At 56.1% G+C, this 21,830-nt stretch overlaps 1 protein-coding gene across 1 annotated transcript; it reads left to right on the top strand.

The window, feature by feature from the left end:
- The first annotated feature begins 11,035 nt into the window (after positions 1-11,035).
- On the top strand, positions 11,036-17,803 carry PDZK1IP1 (PDZK1 interacting protein 1). Its single transcript, XM_040566246.1, has 4 exons — positions 11,036-11,282; positions 15,406-15,514; positions 16,861-16,959; positions 17,233-17,803. Exons 1-4 carry the CDS (start codon positions 11,066-11,068, stop codon positions 17,303-17,305), a joined length of 498 nt encoding a protein of 165 aa, XP_040422180.1. The 5' UTR covers positions 11,036-11,065; the 3' UTR covers positions 17,306-17,803.
- The last annotated feature ends 4,027 nt before the right edge of the window (positions 17,804-21,830 follow it).

The raw sequence follows: 21,830 nt of genomic DNA, 5'->3' as shown, positions 1-21,830 counted from the left end.
GTGGAGCAATCCCCTGCCGTGGGCCGAGCGGGCGCACTGGGACTGCTGCGAGTTATTTGCAGGTCCCCAAAGGTCCCCAGCTGGTGGCCTTGTCCCTCTTTTGGGGCTGGGGCTGCTGGGGGCAATGCTGATTTTTCAGCCCCCAGCAGTGTTTGGCCATGTCTTAATAGGTGGTGACAGCAATTCCTCTTTTTCAAAGAAACAAACAAAAACAAAACAGAAAACAAGAAGTGCTTGTCACAGCCATGTGCAGAAATGCTAAAAAACTGGTGAGCTGATGACATTAATCATATATACATATATAATATTTATAGGGCTACCTGGTGCATTGAAGATGCGTGTGCAGCTGCAGCACGCCGTGGCCAACACAGCTCCTGTGACAAGGAGCAGGTGAACAAAACCAGTGCTGGTATTTCTTGGCTTTAATTTCCATGACTTCTGGAGTCATGAACTATTTCCACGTGCTCTTTTAGAGCATCCTTCACTTTTTCAAAGCATCCCCCAGAGCCGAGCTGCTACAAAGCCCGGCAGGCTCAGCACAGCCCCTTGGTGGGCACGGGGACGGGCGTTGGGCTGCAGCAGGGTGTTTATCTGCTGTCGTCCCATCACTGCTGCACAGATGTGTTAACCCCCATCCCACAAGGAGCCGATAGCCCTCACGCCGTTTATCTGTCCCTCCCACGTCCCAGCCTGCTCCCTCCCTCCTGCCGCCAGGACAGGTCTCCCTCCACCTCCGCCTTCTGCTTATTTTTTTAAATGAAAACAGCCTGCTGGGTCACGCAGCCCTTGCCGGCAGCATGCTGTTTAGCTCGGGATGCACACACTCAAGGTGAGGGTTTAAAACCACCCCTTGCACACATACATTTAATATAGGGCTCTACAAAAAGGGCTGGGGGGGGGGGGGTGATGCCACCCACTCACCAACGTGTGTTGCTCCTGATGGACCCCCTCTGAAAGCCGCTTTTGCTCCTGTCTTCTGATGGAAAATGTAATTCTTTTTCCATCAATCGGTAATTTTTGTTTTACAAAGGTGTTGTTTTGCAAGTGGTGATGAGCACTGCCCTGCCTCCAATATTTTCCAAAATGACCTGGGTCTCCCCACCTCCTGCATGGGTTTGGTGTTGGAACCGCACAGTCCCGCGTGTTCAAATATAAGGAAAAAGAAAACAACCTGGTTTTATCCTCCTTTTTTTTTTTTTTTCTTTGTTTGTTTTTGGTTTTAGGGCCAAGTCTTGCACAAAAATGATGTCTGCAGAGATGGGGGCGATTTTGTGGGTGACTGCCCCCAGCTGGTTGGGGCATGTGGACGAGCCTGGGGCTCATTGCTTTGGCCACCAGATGCAGCTAGCTGGTTACACACCGCTTCAGAAGTGATGGGGATTTTGGTCTGCCTCATGCCGTGGGGAATTTTCAGGCAAAAAGTGGTTTCCTCATAAACCAGAAGCAAGTGCATTTAAAGACATTGTGCTCAGGCACATTTCTAACGTGATGTGTGAGCTCCCAGTGGCAGAAAAATCCCCCTGACACTGCGCTCATGAGGTGGCTGGGGCACAGACGAAACTGGGGAGAGAGAAAGGATGGGAAAGTGGCACCACTTAGACAAAATCGAATTAAAATTGAGAGAAAGAGAGAGAGAAGGTGGGAGAGTCATGCTTTTTACAGCCAGTGAGACATGAAAATTTGTGCCTTTTGTCACCAAAAATGTGAGCTTTTATTTTCCAGCCTCGTTATCTGGTTTTAATTACAGCCTTTTTTGGAAAAGCCATGCACCAGGGCAGCCCGAAAAGGGAACAGCACCGCCAAAAAAAGAGCAAGCACCTGCTTTATGAAGCGGCTTCCCACGTTAGTCAATTAAAATATGCTCACAGGAACGCCGGGACCCACATGTTCCCACCCGTGCAGGCGATGAGAAAGCTTCGCCCCTTCATCACTGCGGGCATCGACAAGAGGAGGCAGTAATTTATGGCCGGCGGGGCTGCTCAATGCGCTGCTCCTCCCGTGGGGCTGCCAGGGCTCGGCCCCACCGGCGACCGGCTCGGGCCCGGCATTCCCACCACCGCACAAAGGCTGCAGGTGCCCAGGGGACACGGTGCTGTCACGGGTGGCTCGGAGATGAGCCCGGCATATGTGGCGAGGGTGTTCGTCCTCCTCCCATCCCTTTTCTGCATCCCCAGTTGTCCTGCCTCTCCTCCTGCTGCTTGCTTCTCAGTTTTTCCACTTTTACACCTAAATATTGCTTTGGGTTTGCTGAGTTTCCCCCACGTAGGACAAGGCTCAGGGTGATGGCCAACCCCAAAAGGGCTGGAGGTGGCTGGGGATAGGTGGGGATGCTCCAAGACACACAGGGGGACCTTGCAGCAGGGGTCCAGCCGTCACCTTCAGATTCATCCCCCCTTGCACACGTTCATTTTCCCCTGCTCCCGGAGCTATTCTGAGACGCCCCAGTGACCTTTCCGGGGAACAATTTACTATTGTGTTTGGGTGAAGCCCGGCCTCTATTTTTACACTCTGTTTTGCTGATGCGGGCGAAGGGAGCGAGACGGGAATCCAGCAGGAAATGGGAGGGAGCGTCTGGAGCGCAGGGAAATCTGCTCGGGCCCTTTGAAGTGCCGGGACCAGGGTTAGGGCCGAGCCGGGGCTGCGACCCCAAGAGGGTTTTGCTCCCCTCCCTCTGTCCGGCCCCGCACGGCGTCGGGAGCAGTGGTGGCGCTACGGGAGATGGGCCCAGGCCGTGCCACGGAGGGGTTTTGGCAGAAAGAGGCCGGAGAAGTGGTGGTGGGCGGACAGTGTGTGAGCGGTGGAAAGCGAAAGGAGCATGGCATCGCCTTGCGAGGTGGCTGCTGGAACAATGGGAGGAGGTGACTTCCAGACGGGCCTGCGAGAGGCGCGGGGATTTGCCAGGAAGGCCACGGCAGAGGCACGAGGCACGGGGACGGGGCTGCTGGTGCTGAGCATCCCTGATGGTGCTGTGTGAGACGTGGAGGCAATGAGGCCACGTGCATGGCGCAGCCGAGCTGGGAGCCACCAAAACGCAGCGCCCTGAGGTGGGCTGGGCGGGTGGGTGCCCCAAAACTGCCCCGGCTGCCCCGTGTCATGGCTGCAGAGGGGCTGGGGGGCACCAAGCTGCTAGGGGCTGGCCTGAAGGCCCCCGAAACCAGATCTAGAGCCTCTGTAATTAACCAGAGGGAGCAGCCAAGCCCTCACCACGTCGCACCACGCGAGCAAGGGGACGGACCCGGCCGCACGGCGCTGCCCGCGGCCCACCCCCGCCCGCCGGCAGGGAGCGCTGCGGGGCCGGCACGGGGCTGCCGGGCTCCTCCTGCGGGCTGCCTCCTCCCGGCCCCTGCCCCTTCCCCTTTTGCCATTGCCGCCTTCTTTCCCCCCTTTTCTTTTCCCTTTTCTTTTCCCTTGATCTTTTCCCCTATTTTCCCTTTCCTCATTTCCCTATTATTTTCCCTTTTCCTATATCTCCTCATCCCTTTCCCCCTATTTTCCATTTTCCCTATTTTCCCCTTTACTTTTTCCTATTTACCCTATTTTTCCTTTTCCCTTTTACCTATTTACCTTATTTTCCCTTGTTCTTATTTTCCCTTTTCCCTATTTTCCCTTTTCCCTATTTACCTTATTTTCCATTTTTCTTATTTTCCCTTTTCTGTTTTCCCTTTTCCCTTTTACCTATTTAACCTATTTTCCTTTTTTCCTATTTCCACTGTTCTCCCTTTTTCCTATTTCCCCTATTCTCCCCTTTCCCATTTCCATTCCCTTTTTCCCTTCCTTTTTTCCCCCCGTTTTCCCTTCCCTTCCATTCCCTTTTCCTTTCCCTTTTCCTTTCCCTTTTTCCTTCCCTTTCCCTTTTCCATTTTCTCTTCCCTTTTTCCTTCCCTATTCTCTCTTCCCTTCCCTTTCCCTCCTCTCCTCTCCACTGTGCTTTTGGCAGCACCTTGTGAAGGCTTGTCGTGCTTCCAGGTGGAAGCTGCAGTGGCTGTGTCAATGCCCTGCTATTAACCCACTTTAATTAATCGCCCTCCCAGCCGTGGAAATGGCCTCTTCTCCTCCATCCCAGGCGAAGGCATCTCCCAGGAGCCTTCACCTTTTGTCCTTGAGCCTTTTTGGGGCTGCGTTAGAGGGCAGGGCTGTTCCCAGCACCGGGAGCAGAAGGTGACGTGATTTTCCCCATCTCCACTACCTGCACCTGTTTGCTTGGGTCGCAGCCAGAAAACTGACTTCATATGTTTGATTTTTTTTTTTTTTTTTGCTTGATTTTGCAGCCAGCCAAATGCTCCTGCCTGCTGCAGAACCCAGGGTGGATCAGCCAGGCCAAATCCTGCCCCTGTGTTATGGTAATCGCGGCTGCCACCCAGCAGATGCGGGCTGCTGAAATAATAAGGCTGTTCAGCAGACACGGAGGAGGAGAGGGGAGCTTTTGTCTGGCACTTGCCGGGGTTGGAGTACACTTGTCGAGCAACAACTGGAGCTCGTTGAAAAGAAGTGGAGGTTATTAGATGCGTTTCGCTCGCTGCCGATGGCCCCGTTATTTTTTCCCTTCGGATGCCAGGAGGAGGCTCTGGTGCTGGGAAGGAGGAGGAGAGAGATGCCACCTGAAAACGTGCTTCTTTTGAAGATAATGAGGGAAATAAATTGGGCTGGTGGCAGCTGGCAGGGCTCTGGCAGCTCGGACCCCATGTTTCAAGGATGCTCTATCTTCCCCAGGGTAACTGGGGACAGGAAAATGATCAGATGGGTTGTGTGTCTGTCCATCCATCCCACTATCTGCCCCACTATCTCCCTGTCTCGATGCACATCTCTCCAGCCCCCTCCCCCTGGTCTGAAAAAAGGCAGCGATCCCCTTCAGAAGCGAGGAATAAAACAAGTATCTTCTCTCCCCAATTCAGGTAGCTCCGCATAAATCTTCCCAGCTTCAGCCCGGTCTCCTAGGACTCCTGGGGCAGTCGGGAACCTATTTAATCAGCCTGGACGATCAGCGCGGTTTGTCGCTCTCCGATTGCCGAAAGGCCCTTTGAACCCTTTGTGTCTTTATTGAATTATCCCCGCATCCCCTGACGATTTAACCAGGCTGGCCTATTCTGCACGCTGCCTCCCGGGTTAATAACCCACCAAAGTCTCACTGCAAGCGCAGAGGGATGGGGAGCATCGCTGCCCCTCTGCCAAGCCGCTTATCGCCGCATCTTCCCATGCCTCCTGGCTGGGCGCTCCCACGCGCTGCACATTTCCATGAAAAGACACAAAATGGCACCGCCAGCGAGGAGGGCTTGGAGCCAGCACGAAGGGCATCCCGGGGAAAGGCCTGCCTGGTGCCGGGAGAAGAAAAGTAAAACTTTTGGGGAGCCTCAACAGGGGGTGGGGTGGGAAAAATCACAACAAGTCCCCCTGGATGCAGGGATCATCTTCAGCACATTTTAGTGCATTGTCATTTTTAGCTGAAAAGGACCCAGACATCCTTAGTACCCAGGTGGTATCTCTGCTGAGGGATGCTGGCTTTTGGCAGAGGTTTCCTGTGCTGGCCCAGCCCTTGGGAGCGTGGGGCTCAGTGCTGCTCAGGATCTGGCCTCCTGGAAGCAAACAGAGCTCTGTCCAAACCCAGGAGCACTCCTTCCACCAGCTTGGACTGGTTCTCAACCAGAGAAATGCTGAAGTGTCCCCTTCAACAGGCAGGTCTCTCTCTTAGGCTGCACTGAAGATTTGCTGGGGATGGTTTCCGTCTGCCCCAGTGTTCCCAGCAGCCTCCCAGCCACCGATCATGGTGAGGAGCAGCCAGACCTTCACCTCGTCTCCTCCCAGCTCTGGCCACGGGGGCCGGTGATCTCCTTCCGAAGGGTGCTGCTCACCAGGCACCACAACTTAGTATGGACCACCATCAAAACAGGAGAAGCAACCTAATCTACGAGTGCATTAGGGTGTCAGAAAACAATAATCCAAGAAGGAAACACATTATCTGGCCTTGTTACTTTACAAAGTAATTTAAATTAATTTTTCCCTAGAGTGGTTAGGGAGCACTGCAACTTGCCCTTGTCTATTCTCTCCGGCTAATGAAGCTTTACCAGAGACTGCTCGTGAATTCCTATTAAGACCTCATCTTAGAGGTTACAGGGCAAAGCAATTTCTGCTCCCGGGAAAGATGCCTAGGAATTTGTAATTGTAAGTCCGTGTTTGATAGGGATTAGCATCTGAAAGGGGTAGAGTGGTGGGTAGCAGAGAAAACATTATTTCAATTAGCAGAAGAAAAGCAACTTAACATCTGATTATAGTTTACACTTCTAATTTTCTCCCAGTCTGGCATCTGGGATAATTATTTCCTGCAGCCACCCGCACCCACCAAGCCAGCCAACTCTTTCCTTCTCCTCCTCGTGGTCATCTTGGTTGCGAGTGACATGGGAATGGCTGAGGAGTTGGGTTTTCTCTTTCTGCTCTTCTCCCAGTCAATGGCCGGACTCCTGGAATTCGGGGATGGAGGGGGGCTGCTGTGCAAGCCAGGCTGAAAGGAGATACGATGTTCCTCTTCACGCTGAGGAGGTGCAGGACACGGAGGATGGGGCTTTGCTCAATGGCCATGCTCACGGGCAGGGCGGTGGCCAGCAGCATGGCATGGGGCTGGGGCCTGGCACTCCCAGCTGCAAAACGGTGTGACTTGGAAAGCTTATGGGGAGCCCTGGGGAGGGAGCACAGGTTCACACCCTCCCCTCTTCATCTGGCAAATAAAGAGGGAAGGTGTCCTTTGAGGGATACATTTCTGCACTCAGAAAATGCCTCTGATCATCCAATTTCTCCCCAGCTTACAAAGGCGGGTGCCATTTGGTCTGCGGGACTTGGCCCTTGCAATAAGCCATGGTCCTGCTCCTTTTTTCTGGCCGATTGGCCTCCTATTTCCTGATGATGATGCAATCAGCTTTCAGATGGGAGATTCCTCGTGAGGAGGCTTGTTGTTATTTAAGGAAGATCATGAAATCCATCCTTAATGAAAGGACAGGAGAAAACCCTTCCACCAAGTTACACTGGAGCCCGAGATTATCATTTTTATGGGTTTCCAATCTTTCCTGCCTCATGCCTTATCAGCCAATGCAGCTGGAGGCTTCAAAAACCCTCCCAGCTTGCTGCTGATTTTATGGGACGAAGATTAGAGGTGATCAGATAGTGAATTATTCATTCCACTTGATATCGCTGGGCAGGAGGGAATATCCAAGCACGACCCAGCTCCCTTCTCCCTCCCTGAGCACCTCGTGGTGGGATCCCGGCTATCTGCCGCCCTGGCAGCGCGGCAGCCGCGCTCTGAAATTATCAGGGGTGCACAAAGACGAGGGGGAATCGATAATGTGGGCCCTTCCAGCAGCAGTATGGAAGACCAGAGGCATGGAGGGGTGGATTGGGCGGTTGTTTTCTTAGCCTAATGTCTCCAGCTTGAAGGGATGAGGTTACTGGGGATGTGTTTTCAGAGCCACAGGAAGCACTGAGCCTCCTTTACTCTGCGGGTCCAGGAGCTCTCAGAGGGCAAATCCTGGCAGCTGTGTGCAAACGGGCAGCTGGGGAGAGGAGGGAGCCAGATTTGTATTGGATATAAGGGAGAAATTTTTCATGATGAGGGTGGCGAGGCACTGGAACAGCCGCCCAGAGGAGCTGCGGATGCCCCATCACTAGAAGTGTTCAACGCTGGGTCAGATGGGGCTTGGAGCAACCTGGTGTGGTGGGAGACATCCCTGCCCATGGCAGTGGGGAGGAGTGGATGGGCTTTAAGGGCAGACATCGGGGTCTGCCTGGCTCTGCTTGCACAAGCTGGCCGCCAGGTTGGTCCGCCGCTGAGTAACCGGCCGATGAAATAGCTCACTCATTGCGGGAGGCGAGTCCTGCCAACAGCGCCTTGCCTGACCCTGCCCAGGAGGCCAGGCAGCACAGAAGGAGGGGGGGAAATCCACAAAACCCCCATGCAAGCGTCGGTCTCGCCCCCCCTCATTGAAGGCTTGCACTTGGAGCCATGCCGTCTGCAGCAGGGTTTGCACCAGGTGCTCCACCTGAGATCTGGAAGTCAGTGGCGATGGGAAATGGGGGAGTTCTGGGGCAGGCTGGGAATATTTTTTGATGGAAAATGTCGAAAAATTACCAAACAATTAAAAAATTTGGGGTTTGTTTGTTTGCTTGTTTTCCTTTTCTTTTTGGAGCAACCACTTAAGCATAAATTCATTGTTTTGTTTTTTAAAGGAAAAAAGGGGTCTTTTCTAAAGAAAAGGGGCTGTTCAGGCTTGCTCTTACCTATTTTGTTTCTTAATTTGTTTGTCTCTTTCTGATGAAGTGGGAGGAGATGGGGAGGATGAAGGAGGGAAGGAAGGAGGGAGGGAGGAAGGAAGTGAAGGAGAAAGACAAATAACCTCCATCCAAACACGGAGCCCCACAAACGTTTTTGAAGAGGAACTGGCATCTGCGCTCTGAGCCATATCACCCAGGAACACATTTTAGGCTCAGGAATGCGCTCTGAGCAAATGTTAATTTTGGCTTAAAAAAAAGACGTTATTTCTTTGGGGAAAAAAAAAAAAAAAGTCAAATTTTGGAGGATGTCAGCATAAATCCCGAGACACCAAGACCTGGCTTTGCAGGAGGCTTGTTGTATGGGCAGCGGCTCACAGGAGGCCCTCGGAGAGAGCTGGTCTGGGGCTGGCTCCAGCCAGGCTTTGGCTGAGCACTGCCGAAGGGATTGCTCCTTCTGTGCCTCAGTTTCCCCCATCTGTAAAATGGGCCCATAGGGGTTTGACCAACCACATCTATGTGCTGCCGAGAGCAGAAATGTGAGGGCTGGTGAGATTCCCAAAGTGCTGCCGTGGGAACTCGCAGCTCCTTGTCTCTGCACATCGTGTGCTTCCACTGCCAGAATCATAGAGGGACAAAGCAGGTGGGAAATTATTTGCTGAAATTTCTGACTTGGCCCCTGCACTAAGCCCACCGCCGCTAAAGCTGCTTGCAGTTTCTCGTCCCCCCGGGGCAGACTGAGCGATATGCAACCCCGCAGGTGCCACGGTGCTTTGAGCCACAATCGTGCACCTCTGGCCACAATAGTGCATACCTCCCTAATGGCTGCCATGGGTGAAGCAGATGCCTTGGAGCATAGGTAAGCTTTGAGATAAGCAAAGGAATGATTCCCTGGCCTCATGACCAAGGACAGAACAAGAACACTTCCTTAAGTTTCTTATAAATGGGGGAAGGTGTGATGGTAAAGTGGGTTTTGCTCCTAAGGAGGGAGCTGATAGCAAGACCCCTGCCTAGCAGCCCTGCTTTCATCTCTTGGTCTGCCATGCCCCCCAGCTTAGGAGACATCCCTACCCTTGGAAAATCCCCCTGAAATCCCTGGGGCTGGGCTGGGCAGGGATGATGAGAAGATGTCCTGGAGTAAGGGTGGAGGAGGGATAGGGAAACCCCACCAGCTCTGCTGTGACTGCAGGGTGGGTAGCAATTAGCAGGGGGTGTCTCAGGCACTGAATTTTCTAAAGGCAGCGGCAGGACTGGGTGCTCTAGGGCTTCTGCTGGTAAGGGCTTCTGCTCCAGACAGAAGCCTGGAGAAGCCTTTTTTCCCCTCCCCCCCCCCCCCAGGGTTTTGCTAAGAGACAAGTGACAAGCAGTCAGCAGTGATCACAATCTCTGCACGTTTCCCCGGAATGGGAGACACACCAACGAGTCCTTGGGAAACCAAAGTTCACTCTCGTTATTATTTCTTCGTAAGCCAACTCATCCCTTTTGATTCACAGCAGGATTGTTTTCGCAGGACCTTGCTATGGGCAGGTCCCGGTTATCCCACGTCCTTCCCAGGTGCGCGGGGACGGTCCCCGCCTCGGAGAGTCCCTCCCTTGCTGGTTGCAAGAAAAGTCAGCGGGGTTAGGAGGAGGCTTACCCACGCTGCACGCGGGGATCGGGGCATGGCAAGGTGCCCAAAGGAATGGTGAGAGAGCTGGGAGCTGGCCTGCAAGCCAGCTCCGGCCCATTTCCAGCATAAATAACGTTGATTTTAGGTCCAGGGGGAAGAGGAGGAATGGAGAGGGGAAATCCTGCACGGGGAGGTGTGCAGGCACGGAGCGGGATGCTCACACCCTGCTCGTGGGAGGGCTGGGAGATGCAGCGAGGGGAACGACACCGCTGGCTCCCAGTTCCAAAATTCCCTTGGGGTGTAACCGAGGTTGAGCAGCCACGAAGCCAAGCAGCTTCAGCTCTTCTGCACGCTGACCCGTCAGCTGTCCAAAGCCTGACGTGCTGGGGAGCTGCTGGGCTCCTGCACCAGCCCCAGCCCCAGCCCCAGCACCGCGCCTTCCCACCCGCAGCAGCAGCCATGCCGCGCTTCATTGGGTGTTTCTCTGTCTTCTGGTGTCGGAAGAAATTTGGGAAGAGTCCCAAAGGCTCAATAAAACGAGCGCTGTGTTCGTGGTGTTTGACAGCCTCCCCGTTTAACAAGGCGTGGGATAGGGGAGGCAGCAATCAGCTGCTTTAATAGAGGGAGGTTTCTAAACTGGAAATGTGTTTTCCTAGGTTGTTTATGGCACTTGATGAAAAGAACAGAAGCGTTTCTCTCTCTTTGCACCCCTCTTTCTCGGGCTGAGCAGCAAAACGCGGGGGTCCACGTCGGGATGCGGTGGTTCCCCCGGCCCCCCAGCCCCAGGAGGGTGGTTGGGGGTCCCAGGCAGGGCCCTGCTCGGTGGCAGGGTGGGAAGGGGGCGCTGGGGGAGAGGGGAGCTGGGTGTGGGGGGGTCCCAGCTCCCAGCTTGCAGCTCTCAGCACGCGTGCCCCAGGCGTGATCGGCAGAGATTTGCGCGGCTCGGGGAGGTGCTGCTTCCTCCTGCGCCCATGCAAATGTCAGCTGGGAGGCTCGGCTCCCTTCCAAGCCCCGAGGGGAACGTCAGGTTCAAGTCGCCTTGCCCCCAAATTCCCCGGCAGCCTTGGCAGCAACAACAACAACAACAAAAAAAAAAAAAAAAAAAAAAAAAAGAGCCACCTCCTCCCCCCCCCCCCCCCCCCCCAGCCCTCCCCTTCCCGGGGCAGGGGTTTGAATAGCCAGGTGTGAGCATCAGCCTCCCTGTTAATGAGTTTGATAATTTACCCGGCTCATTCCTGCGGGAGGGAGGGCGCCGAGCGCAGCGCGGCTCTTCCCCGGCGAGCAGGGGCCGCTCCGCACCGCCCCGCACCGCAGCCCCGCACCGTCCCCGCACCGTCCCCGCACCGTCCCCGCACCATGCCGGCCCTGGGGCTCGTCGCCCTCGGGCTCCTCCTGGCGCTGGAGCCCGCAAGCTGCCAGGAAGGTAAGAGCCGGCAGCCCCCGCTGCTGCCCCGCGCCCGGGGAAACTGAGGCACGGGGAGCGGGGGGCGCGCTGGGGAGGTTCCGGGGCAGGGGGCAGCCCCGGGAGAGCTTCCTGGGAACGGGAAAAGCGCCTCAGGAATAGGAAAAACCCCTTTAGAGGGTTCATGGGCTCGCTGCTCGCTTCACCTGTCTCTGGAGGTGCCGATAGGAGCTCAGCTCGCAGGGTTAGGCGGCGATAGAGCGGCTCTGATTTATCCCCGCAGCACCGTGCGCTCTGAGACGAGCAGCGTGTTGCCTTAAGGCTTATTTTATTTATTTATTTATTTTTCCTTTCTTCTCGCTCTCGGCCCCAGGAAAGCATTGCGCTGGGTTGCTTTTCCTTCTCATTCCGAGGGCTCGCAGGTTTTCCTGTACTTTTGATCGCTGGTGAGGTGGCAGGGGGGAGATATTTCCCTCCGCAAATTGGGCTTCCGTTCCCTTCCTGAAGGCTTTAGAGAGAAACTTCCTATTGCTATGACATTATTTTCATGAAATGCAGGGAAGGACTTGTCTGACACTACAAATAATCAGGAGTAATTAAAACCCATCTGGCCCCGCCAAAGCGCTGGAAAATTCCGTCCCCCTTTCTCCTCCTGATGCCCCAGCCTTGACCGCTCTTCCTGTATTTGTTTACCAACTTGCGAAGGATTTAACAGCGTGGGGTCTCCACCGTCAGCAGGATTGAAAGTTTTGCTGTTGCTTTGAGAGGAAAAAAAGCCTTTAATGAGGACTCAGAGCCTGGCACAACTTTCTCAGACATAGCAAAACTCGGAGAACAGCCGATGCTTTCCAAGCACTCAGGGAAGATGCACCAGAAGTTGTCTGTGTGTCTAAAGACGAGACTTTGAGAATGGAAATGGAGTTACAGTGTGCACCAGGGCTTATTTTGGCATCGATGCTTTCCTCGATCTCAGCTGGAGCTGCAGAGGGATGGGCACACGCCTGTCAGGGAGCGCAGAGGCTGCGCCCCACGTTGGTTAGTTGGCTGGGGAGTTCTTGCTCGCTGCGGGACAACCCACCATTGCCACAGGGCAGAAGAGAGAGGAGGCTGTGTGGCTGTTCTGGGAGGGATGTCCCTCTTAAAAAATTGTCAGGGAAGACAAGTGAGAGTCACCCGCCCTGCCTGCCATCCCTCCCAGGCCAAAGTGTGTGCTCCAGCCCGCGGCGGTGCCAGGCAGGGCTGCCGTCTATGCACTCACTCCCTGATAAGATCTCACCAACCCCTGGGCGCAGATACTTGTCTCTGCCCTATTCCCAACCCTTCTTCTGTATGGATGCGTGCAGCCCCTGTCCCACGGGGATATTTCAGCCTGCAGCAGCGGTGCCTGCCCTTCCCACTGCCAGCCCTGCTTGGTTTTGGTCCCCTTGGAGGGGCCACAGGCGAGCAGCACGTGCTGCATGGCCCCAGGGCTCACCCACATTGCCGGGCTCTCTGCCTCTGCTTTGGTTTAGGCTCAAGAAGGAGCAAGGTCAGGGGCCCGTCCCAGCCTCTGTTGCCCCAGCTCTGTGCATCCCCTGCTCAGGTTTATGCCCTGGCTCCTCACCTCCCCTGGCAGCCAGGCTCCACCAGGCTGCTCGAAGCCCGAATAGTTTGATTTTGGTTTGCTGTTTGTCCCTTCAGCTTTGGATGCTCTGAAATCTCACGGAAACAGCTGTCTGAGTGAGATTTTGCTTGGAAAAGCTCTAATTCCTGAACATAGCTGATTGGAAGATGTTTCCAATGTTTTATCTTCTCACCTTCTCTGCTAGAAGACTATGAGAAGGAAACTTGGAGATCTGGGTCACTGCTGAATTCATAAAATCTCAGAATAGCTGAGGTGGGAAGAGGCCTCTGGGGGTCACCTGCTCCAACCCCTGCTCAGGCAGGGCCACCCAGAGCAGGGTGCCCAGGACCAGGTCCAGATTTGAAGATCGCCAAGGAGGAGACCCCACGACCTCTCTGGGCAGCCTCACCTGCCCAGCACAGAAGAGTTTTTTGATGGTCGGATGGAAATTCAAACCCAGGCTGACCTTGAACTTCCTTAACCCCAGCAGCAAACTCATCCTGGGCTGGACCTGGACCTCCCTTCCTGGGCTCGGACTGGAAACCATGGCCTCAGCAGGAAAAATAAAACACAAATAATAAATAAATCTGGCCGAGAAAACAGCCAAGGACAGAGCGAGGGAGGAAACAAAGCTGGTCAGGCCTCGGGGTGGGGGTAAAAGGTATCTTTGGGGCTGTTTGACAGGGCAGGAGCATCTCCTGCCCACCAGACCACGCAGGTGAGGACTGAGCCCTGCTCTTCCCCCCGCCGCCATCCCCACGCCACTGGCACCAGCAGCCCAGGGATCTGAGGGGGCTGCAGGCAAAGCACGCTGCTGACACAAGAGGGAATTTCCGCCTGAATTCCTCCCAGCTGAGTTTTGGCCCCGGGACCTTGCAGTAAACACGCTGCGGTGGCTGTGCGGGGAGGGAGGCGGCCGAGAGCCGCTGCTGGGGCTGCTGTCACCTCCTGCTCCGCCGCGGGGTCACCGCTCCCCAAAACCTGCCGGCGGTGAGCCTGCGGCCTCCCGAAACACAGGAGAGGTGGGAGAGTTTGGGTCTGTATTTATATTACTTTTCTTATTTAAATAAAAGCCCCTTGTGATGAGTATTCAAGGAGCTGGGGGTCTTTGTCACCGTCTCCCCCAGAGCAGAGCCGGGAGGTGAGATGGCAGCCGGCAGCAGAGGCGGCGTGTAGCTGCCTGGATGATTGGTTTGCAAACACAGGTTGCACAGTGCGCCTTTATTGCCTCTGGTGAGGGCTGTTTGCAGCTTAGAGCAGAGATTTGTCTGGACAAAGTGTTCAGCCAGCACGAGGCTCCGGTGTCAGGCTGAAGCGGCTGTGCTGGGGCTGGGGACGTGGTGGCAGAGGCTGTGACCTGGGGGGAGCGCTTGGGGCTGGCTGCCTCCAGCAGCCCCATCCACACATGCCAGGGCTTCCTTCGTGGGCAAGGAGCTGAGGAAGAAGGAAAGCCTTGCTTGATTGAAGCAGTAATTAAGTCCTCAAGGGATGTGTCTGCGCTGACAAGCTCTGCTTTTGGTGCTGGTGCTGATACCCAGGACGGTGCTCAGGACGGGTTCGGGAATGTCTGGGTGCTCCGTTGTGGAGAAGCAAGGAGCAGCCGTCCCAGGAGGCGCTGAGACAAGGGTACCTCCTCTTTCTGTCCTGCCCTGGAGTTTCTCCTGTTTGCAGGAACACGTCTCACAGCCGTCCCACCCGCGGCCAAGTCACCGCTCGGGCATGGCTACAGAAAAATGAGCCCTTGTTCTCCCGACGCTCCTGCGAGCACACGTGTTGAGCCAGGCTCCACGTGAGCAGCACCAGCGTGAGACGAGGCGCTGCAGGTCAGCACTTCAGCTGCTCCTGGTCCTCCTCCAGGAGCTCCGTGTGCCCGCAGGCAGCTCGGGCAAAGGCAGCGTTACCCCATGAAAGAGACTGGAGGCAGGGGGGCTCGGCTATGTCCCCCAGGGTGACGGGGATGCCGCAGCTCCCCGCCGCCAGCCCCGCCTGGCTTTTGTGCCGTTGGCTGTTGCTCTGAACCGCTCGGCCTTCAATTTCCCGTCGTAAATCAGTTTGCTGCTCTGGAAACTTGCTGAAGGGCGGATTTTACCCAAATCCACGGTGGCAGCGGTTTGCTGCGAGAGTGACAGCGGAATTTTACAACCTCACTGCTGTCACTTATCACCCTGGGCGGCGTTTGGAAAACAAGCCGGGAGCAATGCCTGCGGCATGTGTGCTCTGAGCCGTTTGTTGGAACCCCTCTGCCCGCTTTCCCCCACTATTTTGGGCAAATACCCTCCTACTGCGCTGTGCCACCAGCCCCAGGGGCATCTGCATCCCCCCTTTGCTCTCTGTACACGCATGGGCACACACAACAGCTCCCAGATCTGTGTGCTTCATGTCAGCACAGGCAGACACGTAAGCAGCAACGTGCTCTGCTCAGCTTTGTAGGGCTGAACTCATGGCTGGACATTGATGGAGAAGCTCGGCTCAGAAGGCAAAGCACACGAATACGTTTCTTATCACTTTTGTCCTTTTCTTTTTTTTTTTTTTTCCCTGCAGCCAGGGGTAAACTCCAGCCGTGGTCGCAAGGTGTCATCGCAGTGGTGGTGTTCCTGGTCCTGGTGGCGATCGTCTTTGTGGTCAACAGGTTCTGGTGTAATAAGAAGAAGTGAGTGCTGGGGCCAGGGATGCTCGGGCTGGCAGGGGATGCACCCAGCGCCTCTGTCACTGTGCTGGTGCTGGCAGCACTGTGATCATGGCACAAAACCAAGCATTTTTGGGGGTGAAAACAAGCCCAAAACATTTCAATTAGTGAAGCAGACTGAGCCAAGGCAGGAGAGGAGCCGGCAGCAGAGCGAGGCGGCCGAGCAGCCCCAGCCCCGGGGCAGCGATGTGGACTTGACCCGTGGTGGAGGCGGCGGCGCGGGGCTGGCACCTCTTCCTCGCTGCGTGCTGAGCTCGCTCAGCTGACCCGTGCCTTGCTCGGCTGCAGGAACTCGATCTTGAACCCGAGCCCAAAGTCGACAAGGGACAAGGACTGAACGTGCCCTGCAGCCTGCGTCTCGGTGGGCTTGGCACCAGTCCCTGCCGCCCTGCGTCCCCCCTGTGCCTGTCAGCCCATGCCAGGCTGCTCCTTCCCAGCCTGGAGGGCCCAGCGGCAGGGCTGGGGACAGCTGGGGGTGGCAGATTCTTGAATCCGGCCTCTCTTCCGAAGGGACAGCAGCAACGCAGTGGCTGGGTGCGCTGCCAGCTCTGCACTGCCGCCTTGGCAGCAGCTACGGGCTCGAGCTACCGCCTGCTCAAGGCTGTTCCTTGGGAAAGGCTGGGGAATCGCCCGTGGGCAGGCACCAGGGAGGCAGCAAGGGGTGAACCCGCAGCCTCCAGGCTGAGGCTGAGCACCCATTTGCTGTGGGATGGCTCCTTCAGGGAGCCGTGCAGCCTCACAGCCAGGAGGAAGACGCTCAGCCGTGCACACACGGGGACGTGCACACACGGGGACGTGCACACACGCATGCACACGCCCTTCTGCGCCAGGGCTCGGGCGGAGGCACGGCCCCCGCTTATCTGCCTGTGTCGCTTCTGACCGCGGGTGATTATTTTGCAACGGATTACACAGAAGGCAACTGGAAAAACCAGTCGGCAGGAGAAAACAACCCCGCGTGTGACAGATACTGTGACCCCGGTGCTGGGAGCACCCAGTAGGGCTTGTGGCTGGGGTTCCCCAGCAGTGCTTCCACCCCGAGAGGCAAACGTGAGCAGCATCTCTTGGCACTCAGGCTATGGGCACAGCCCTGCAAATCCACCTGGGTGGCTCAGCCTCTGCTGTCCCACATCCCTCTGGGTTGCCGTCAGAGCCACCCAGGGCCATGGGTTTGGCTGAAGGTCCCACATCATCCCCACGGCCTCTGAGCTGCAAGAGAAAGGGGGTCACAGTTGTGCCCTCCTCTCTGCCATCGCCACTACGAGCCGCTCTCCCCTTGCCCTGCTAACAGGCTCTTTCCTCTCCCCCTGCAGGGATAACGTTGAGTCAGGGGTGACCACAGGGGCCAAGGAGGAGGCTGTCACATCCAACAGCCACGAAGGGAGATACATGAGCACCGCAAATGACTTCAGGTGAGGGACGTGCTCGGGACCCCTCCCTGTGGCTCGTGGGCTCACACAGATCCACGGCCTCTGTCCTGCTCCGGGTCTCCCGCCCCATGCACCTGGTTGTTGGGGCTTTTATCCCCTGCAGGGGGAAGCAGAAGGTGGTGAAGGACAGCAGTGCACGTCCTGGGCACCATCTCCTGGGGCTGCTGCAGCACAGCCTCACCCAGCCATGGTTTTGGAGGTGCTGGCCATAGCCCTGGGGCGAGCTAACAGCCTGTGCTTCTCCCCCCAACCCAGGTCCGAGGAGAGCAAGCACGCCTACGAGAACACGCTGGAGCCGGAGGAGAGGGTGATGACCACCGCCATGTAGCACCGGCTGTCCCTCTGTCCTCTCCTTTCTCCACCCCTCGCCCTGCCTCCCGCTGGTGTGACCGGGACCCTCCGCCCCGACGTCCCCCCGCACGGAGCCTGCCCCAGCCCCGCCATCTCCAGGCCTTTCTCGTCCCCCCCGTCCCGGCTGCAGGACCTGCTGCTCTGCCCCCCTGCCAGCCCCACCGGAGCGCTGCGGGGCTGTCGCCTCCCCAGCCCTGCTCGGCCAGGCTGATGTCCCCCATCCCCTGGACCACGGGGACGCTGACCTGATCCGGACATGCGCGGGGGGTCCTTGTGGGGTGTGTGGGACCCCCCTTTTTCCCCCGCACATCCCCAGCTGCCCTCTGGGAAGCTGCTGATCGAAAACCCGCTCTCGTCTCACCATCTCACCCTCCTTTATACGAGCAAAGGCCCTACAGCATGCGTTTTCATTTCAGAACAAATCTCTTCCCCTGTACATATCTTCCCTGCCAGCAATAAAGAGGATTGCTGTGCATACGGGGTCATTTCCCTGATCACCCGGAGGACTTTCTGGCATCTCGCAGCGCTCCCAGCCTTCGGGCAGTTCGGGGAGGGAGGTGCAGGGTGGAAAGGGTGCTCAGACAGGGGCCAGCACCCCCGTCATCCCCCAGGTAGGATCTGTTCCTTATTTCCTAGCTGAGATGAAGCCAAAAACGCTTTTTCCTGTGCTGATGTGTCAACAGAGGAGAGAAAAAGGAGATGGACTTTTATTTTGCTCGGTGTTTGTGCCACCCCAAGTGGAGAAGGGCTGCAGGAGAGGCAAGCATCACCCCGTTATTCCCTAGGTGGGGAAACTGAGGCACGGCTCCAGCCCCGCACTTCCCAACGCTGCTTGGCAGGAGGAGAGCAGCACTCCCTGAATCCCACCGTCCACAGGGTGCAGACCTGCAGCAAACTGGGAGCCATTTCCAGGGCTGAAGGCTGCGCACAAAGCAATCGCTTCCCCTGCGTTGCCAGGCAGTGGCTGTGGGGCTGCTCTGGGCTGCCCGGCCTCTCCCCCCAGGGGCTGTTTGTTCATTAACCCGGCTCCCTCCTGCCGAAGGGATGGGGTTTTCTGCCGAAGGGATGGCGTCTGGGAAGCGCTCACGGGGGTGCCATCGCTTCCAAGCGGTGGCATTTACAGGTTGATGCCGGGACCCGTTAACATCTTGGCCTTCAATGGGAAATCACTTGTGCCAGCAGCTTGCAGGATGCTCCCTCTGATCAATGGGGAAAGGGTTAAGAGGCTCTGTCCTTAAGGCCAGCCAGGCTGTCCTGCTCTGAGGGCTGTCCCCTGCTCCTCCACACCTGCTGGTGACCTTAACAGCCCCAAACCCTCCCGGTGCAGCCGCCCTTCAGCACAGGCAGGTTTCCCTGCTAGGCAGGGGCTTGCAAAACGCCCTGTTTTCCTGCAGCACCAAAACCTGCTGGCTCTTCCCCAAAGCGAACCTGAAGAGTCCCAATGGGGAGCTCAACCCAGAAAGGTCCCCTGGGAGCACCATGGGATGGAGCAGGGCTGGAGCTGGTGATGCCATGCGTGTGCTGCTGAGCACTGCAAGCTCCTGCCCCATGGCCGAGGCTTCCCACAGGTGACACTTGATGTCCCTGCTGGGTGGGGACACAGAAATCCAGGCATGGTACAAACCGGGAGCACCCTCGTGACAGGCCCACCCCGAGAGGAATCTCCCCGCAGAGCATCATGCAGAGAAACCTTTCGAAAAATGCCCTCCGGAGCTGGCGTTGAGAAATCACAGCTCGCATTAAGAAACCACGCGGGGTGGAAAATCGGGCAGAGGAGCTGGGGGGGGCAAACCCCACGGTGCAGCCTTCTGGTGGCAGCTAGGGGCTGGGTCCTGGGATTTTGGGGTGTGCCAAACCCACTGCTTTCATGTCCCGGGGGCTGGGGAAGGCTCTGGGCATTGAAAAACCAGGCACTGCCCCGTGCCTAGGGACTTGTCTGGGGGAACAGATACGGGGCTGGAAGTGAGCCCCCCCAGCTCGCCCCCTGGTCAAGGCTGCTCCCGTGGCTTTTCATTCATGGGTGCCAAACTGCATGGCTTTGACAAACAAGATCCCCAGGGTTCACTGGTAATGATTTGCTCAGCAGAATTTGCTGAGGATTAGTCATTTTGCCTGCCCGCTGCGTCAGCACTCCGGCTTGCGGCTGGGGGGTGTGGCGAGAAGATGGGCACCCATTAATTTTTACCTCCCGGTTGCAAAAGAAGTTATAAACAGCATCCTTATAATGAGTAACGAGCTCGTTCCCTGCCTCGTGCACACCCTGAATGAGCCATCCCCCGGTTTGGGGCAGGTGATGCGGGGCCGGTGCTCAGCTGCTCAGCATCCCCTGCCCCTCGTGGCCGTGGGTGCTCCAGGAGAGGGATGGGGCTTTCGGACAAGGCCGAGCAGCCTCAAAAGAACAAAAAGGGAATGAGCAGAAATGAAATTTATTGTTGGAAAAATCTTAATTAGATTTTAAGCCCCAAAGGGAGAAAAGTGAGGTATTATCTGACACTGCTAATGAGTGTTAAGGGTCTATTGTTGGATTTCTTGTTTACCTTTCTGTGCTGGCTGATACGGCCTGGATCCTCGCCTGTACTGCCATAATTAGGATATCTCATCTTTCGCTGATAGGGCAGGGGATGCTGCTTAAAGCACAACGCTGCCTCATCCCTCCCCGGCAGAAGAGCATGTTTGGGAAGACAACTTCTCCAGGTGTCCCAGCACCCACCCCATTGACCCCGTGAGCTGGGGCTGCCCTCCAGGGCCACCAGCAGCACCCGACGTGCCCCAGGTGATTCCCTGATCTCCCTGAGGTTAGCGAGGCTCTCCGCCTGCACAGGTTTAAGATGTTTCTGCTCCAGCAGTGACCACAACCCTGGAGCAGCGTGGGCAGGTGGAGACCCACGCCGTCCCTTGATGCCCACGCACAGCCCGATGGGGAGAGATGCATGAAACCACCCGCAAAGGAAGGTTAGTTTTGCTTAATCCGGAGGATATGCAAATTATTCCAAGGTGGTTTCATTAAGGACTTGCTGTGTGCAGGTGAACGGCTGCTGGAAGGAAGGTCAGCTCCAGCCCTGACCCCATGCAGCACAGCCCGGGGCTTACATGCTACTATTGGGCTCCCCAGCACCCAGGCGACGGGATTTGGACCTGCAGAGGCAAAAAGGGAGCCTGGCACCCCCAAGGGGAGTGGGGGGATGCTGGCAGAGGCTGTGGGCATGCGGAGGGGACTGTCACGGCCCCTTGGGATGGAGCCCAGTGGCACCGGAGTGGCCGGTCCAGGTGGAGCTGGGAGAGCAGGATGGATGTGTGTGGGCAAGGGGGCTGCGAAGTTTTTGGTCTCAATTCAAGCCCCTGAAAGCCAGAAGTAAAATACCATCCATTGTTGGTTTATACACCCGTAGTAGCCAAACAAACATCCCCGGAGCCAGTCCTTATCACTTTATTACACCTGCTAGAGTGAATAGATTAAAGAGGACGGGGGAGGGGGGAGAAAGCAGAAGAATCCAGCAGAAAAACCGGGTTTTGGGATTGTTAATTATTCTCTGGGGTCTCTAATCTTTAACTGGCAAACAGCATCACTAACTGTCTTAAAGCCCCTCCTGGAACATCCTGATAATAAGCCATCTGCATGAAGGCACCCCGTTATCTGCCCTCCTCCAGCCGTCTGTGACATGGCTGGAGTGGGAGATAATGAATGTGCGGCGTGTAATAACGACACGTCATTCATGATTATCGGCCTGATACCCAACCTTTTAGCTCCATTGTTTGTGCTTCAAGAAAAAAAAATAGAGAAAAAAAAAAAGAGAAAGAAAGAAAAAGGGAAAGAAGAAAAGAGGGATTTTAGGTGCTGCGTGCGCAGCCTGGGGTCTCCGAATCGTCTCCGTGCCAAAGGGGCTGGCTCTGGAGGCATCTCCCCAAGGGTTTGTGGTACCCTGCAAGGAATCGCCCGGCCATTGGCGGCTGCTGTAGCTATGGTGATGGAGGGAGCGAGATGAGGCAGTGCAGAAATGTCACTGCCCGGCAGGGAGGTGTTTTGGGGCCAAGGCTTGGTGATGAGGTCCCCATCACCCGGCGCTGCCAGCTCCTCGTGGTGCTTTTGGTGCCCTCGGAGCCGTTCAGGCTCCGCAGCGGAGGTTATCTCACACTGCTTAACACACTGCTGTCCAGATGCTGCGAGCATTTAAGGGCAGGAGGGATGTTTGAGTCACCTGGTTTGATCGGGATAAGCTGAAATTTAGGATTTTCTGCTGGTTGTGACAGCCCCGTGACGTGGTGGCAGGGTGACACCTTTCCCCAGAGCCTGGGTCCTCGTGCAGACAAATAGCACACCTAGGTTAAGCGTGCTTCTGTCCAGGCTGGGACTCTGAAATGTGTGGTTCTGGCTCCTTCAATTATTGTCAGCACCACCTGGAGCAATGACTTGGGTTTTGCATCAAAAGTTGAATTAATTCTGCCTCTTTCCTGAGCAGATTTCCTACAGCTTTTCTTCCAGGGAAGGTGTCTGATGGACGTGG

The sequence above is a fragment of the Cygnus olor genome, chromosome 8 (genome assembly GCF_009769625.2).
Source record: "Cygnus olor isolate bCygOlo1 chromosome 8, bCygOlo1.pri.v2, whole genome shotgun sequence".
NCBI classification, from domain to species: Eukaryota; Metazoa; Chordata; class Aves; order Anseriformes; family Anatidae; genus Cygnus; species Cygnus olor.
The sequence above is the reverse complement of the archived record's forward strand: the minus strand, read 5'-3'. Positions and strand labels throughout refer to the sequence as shown.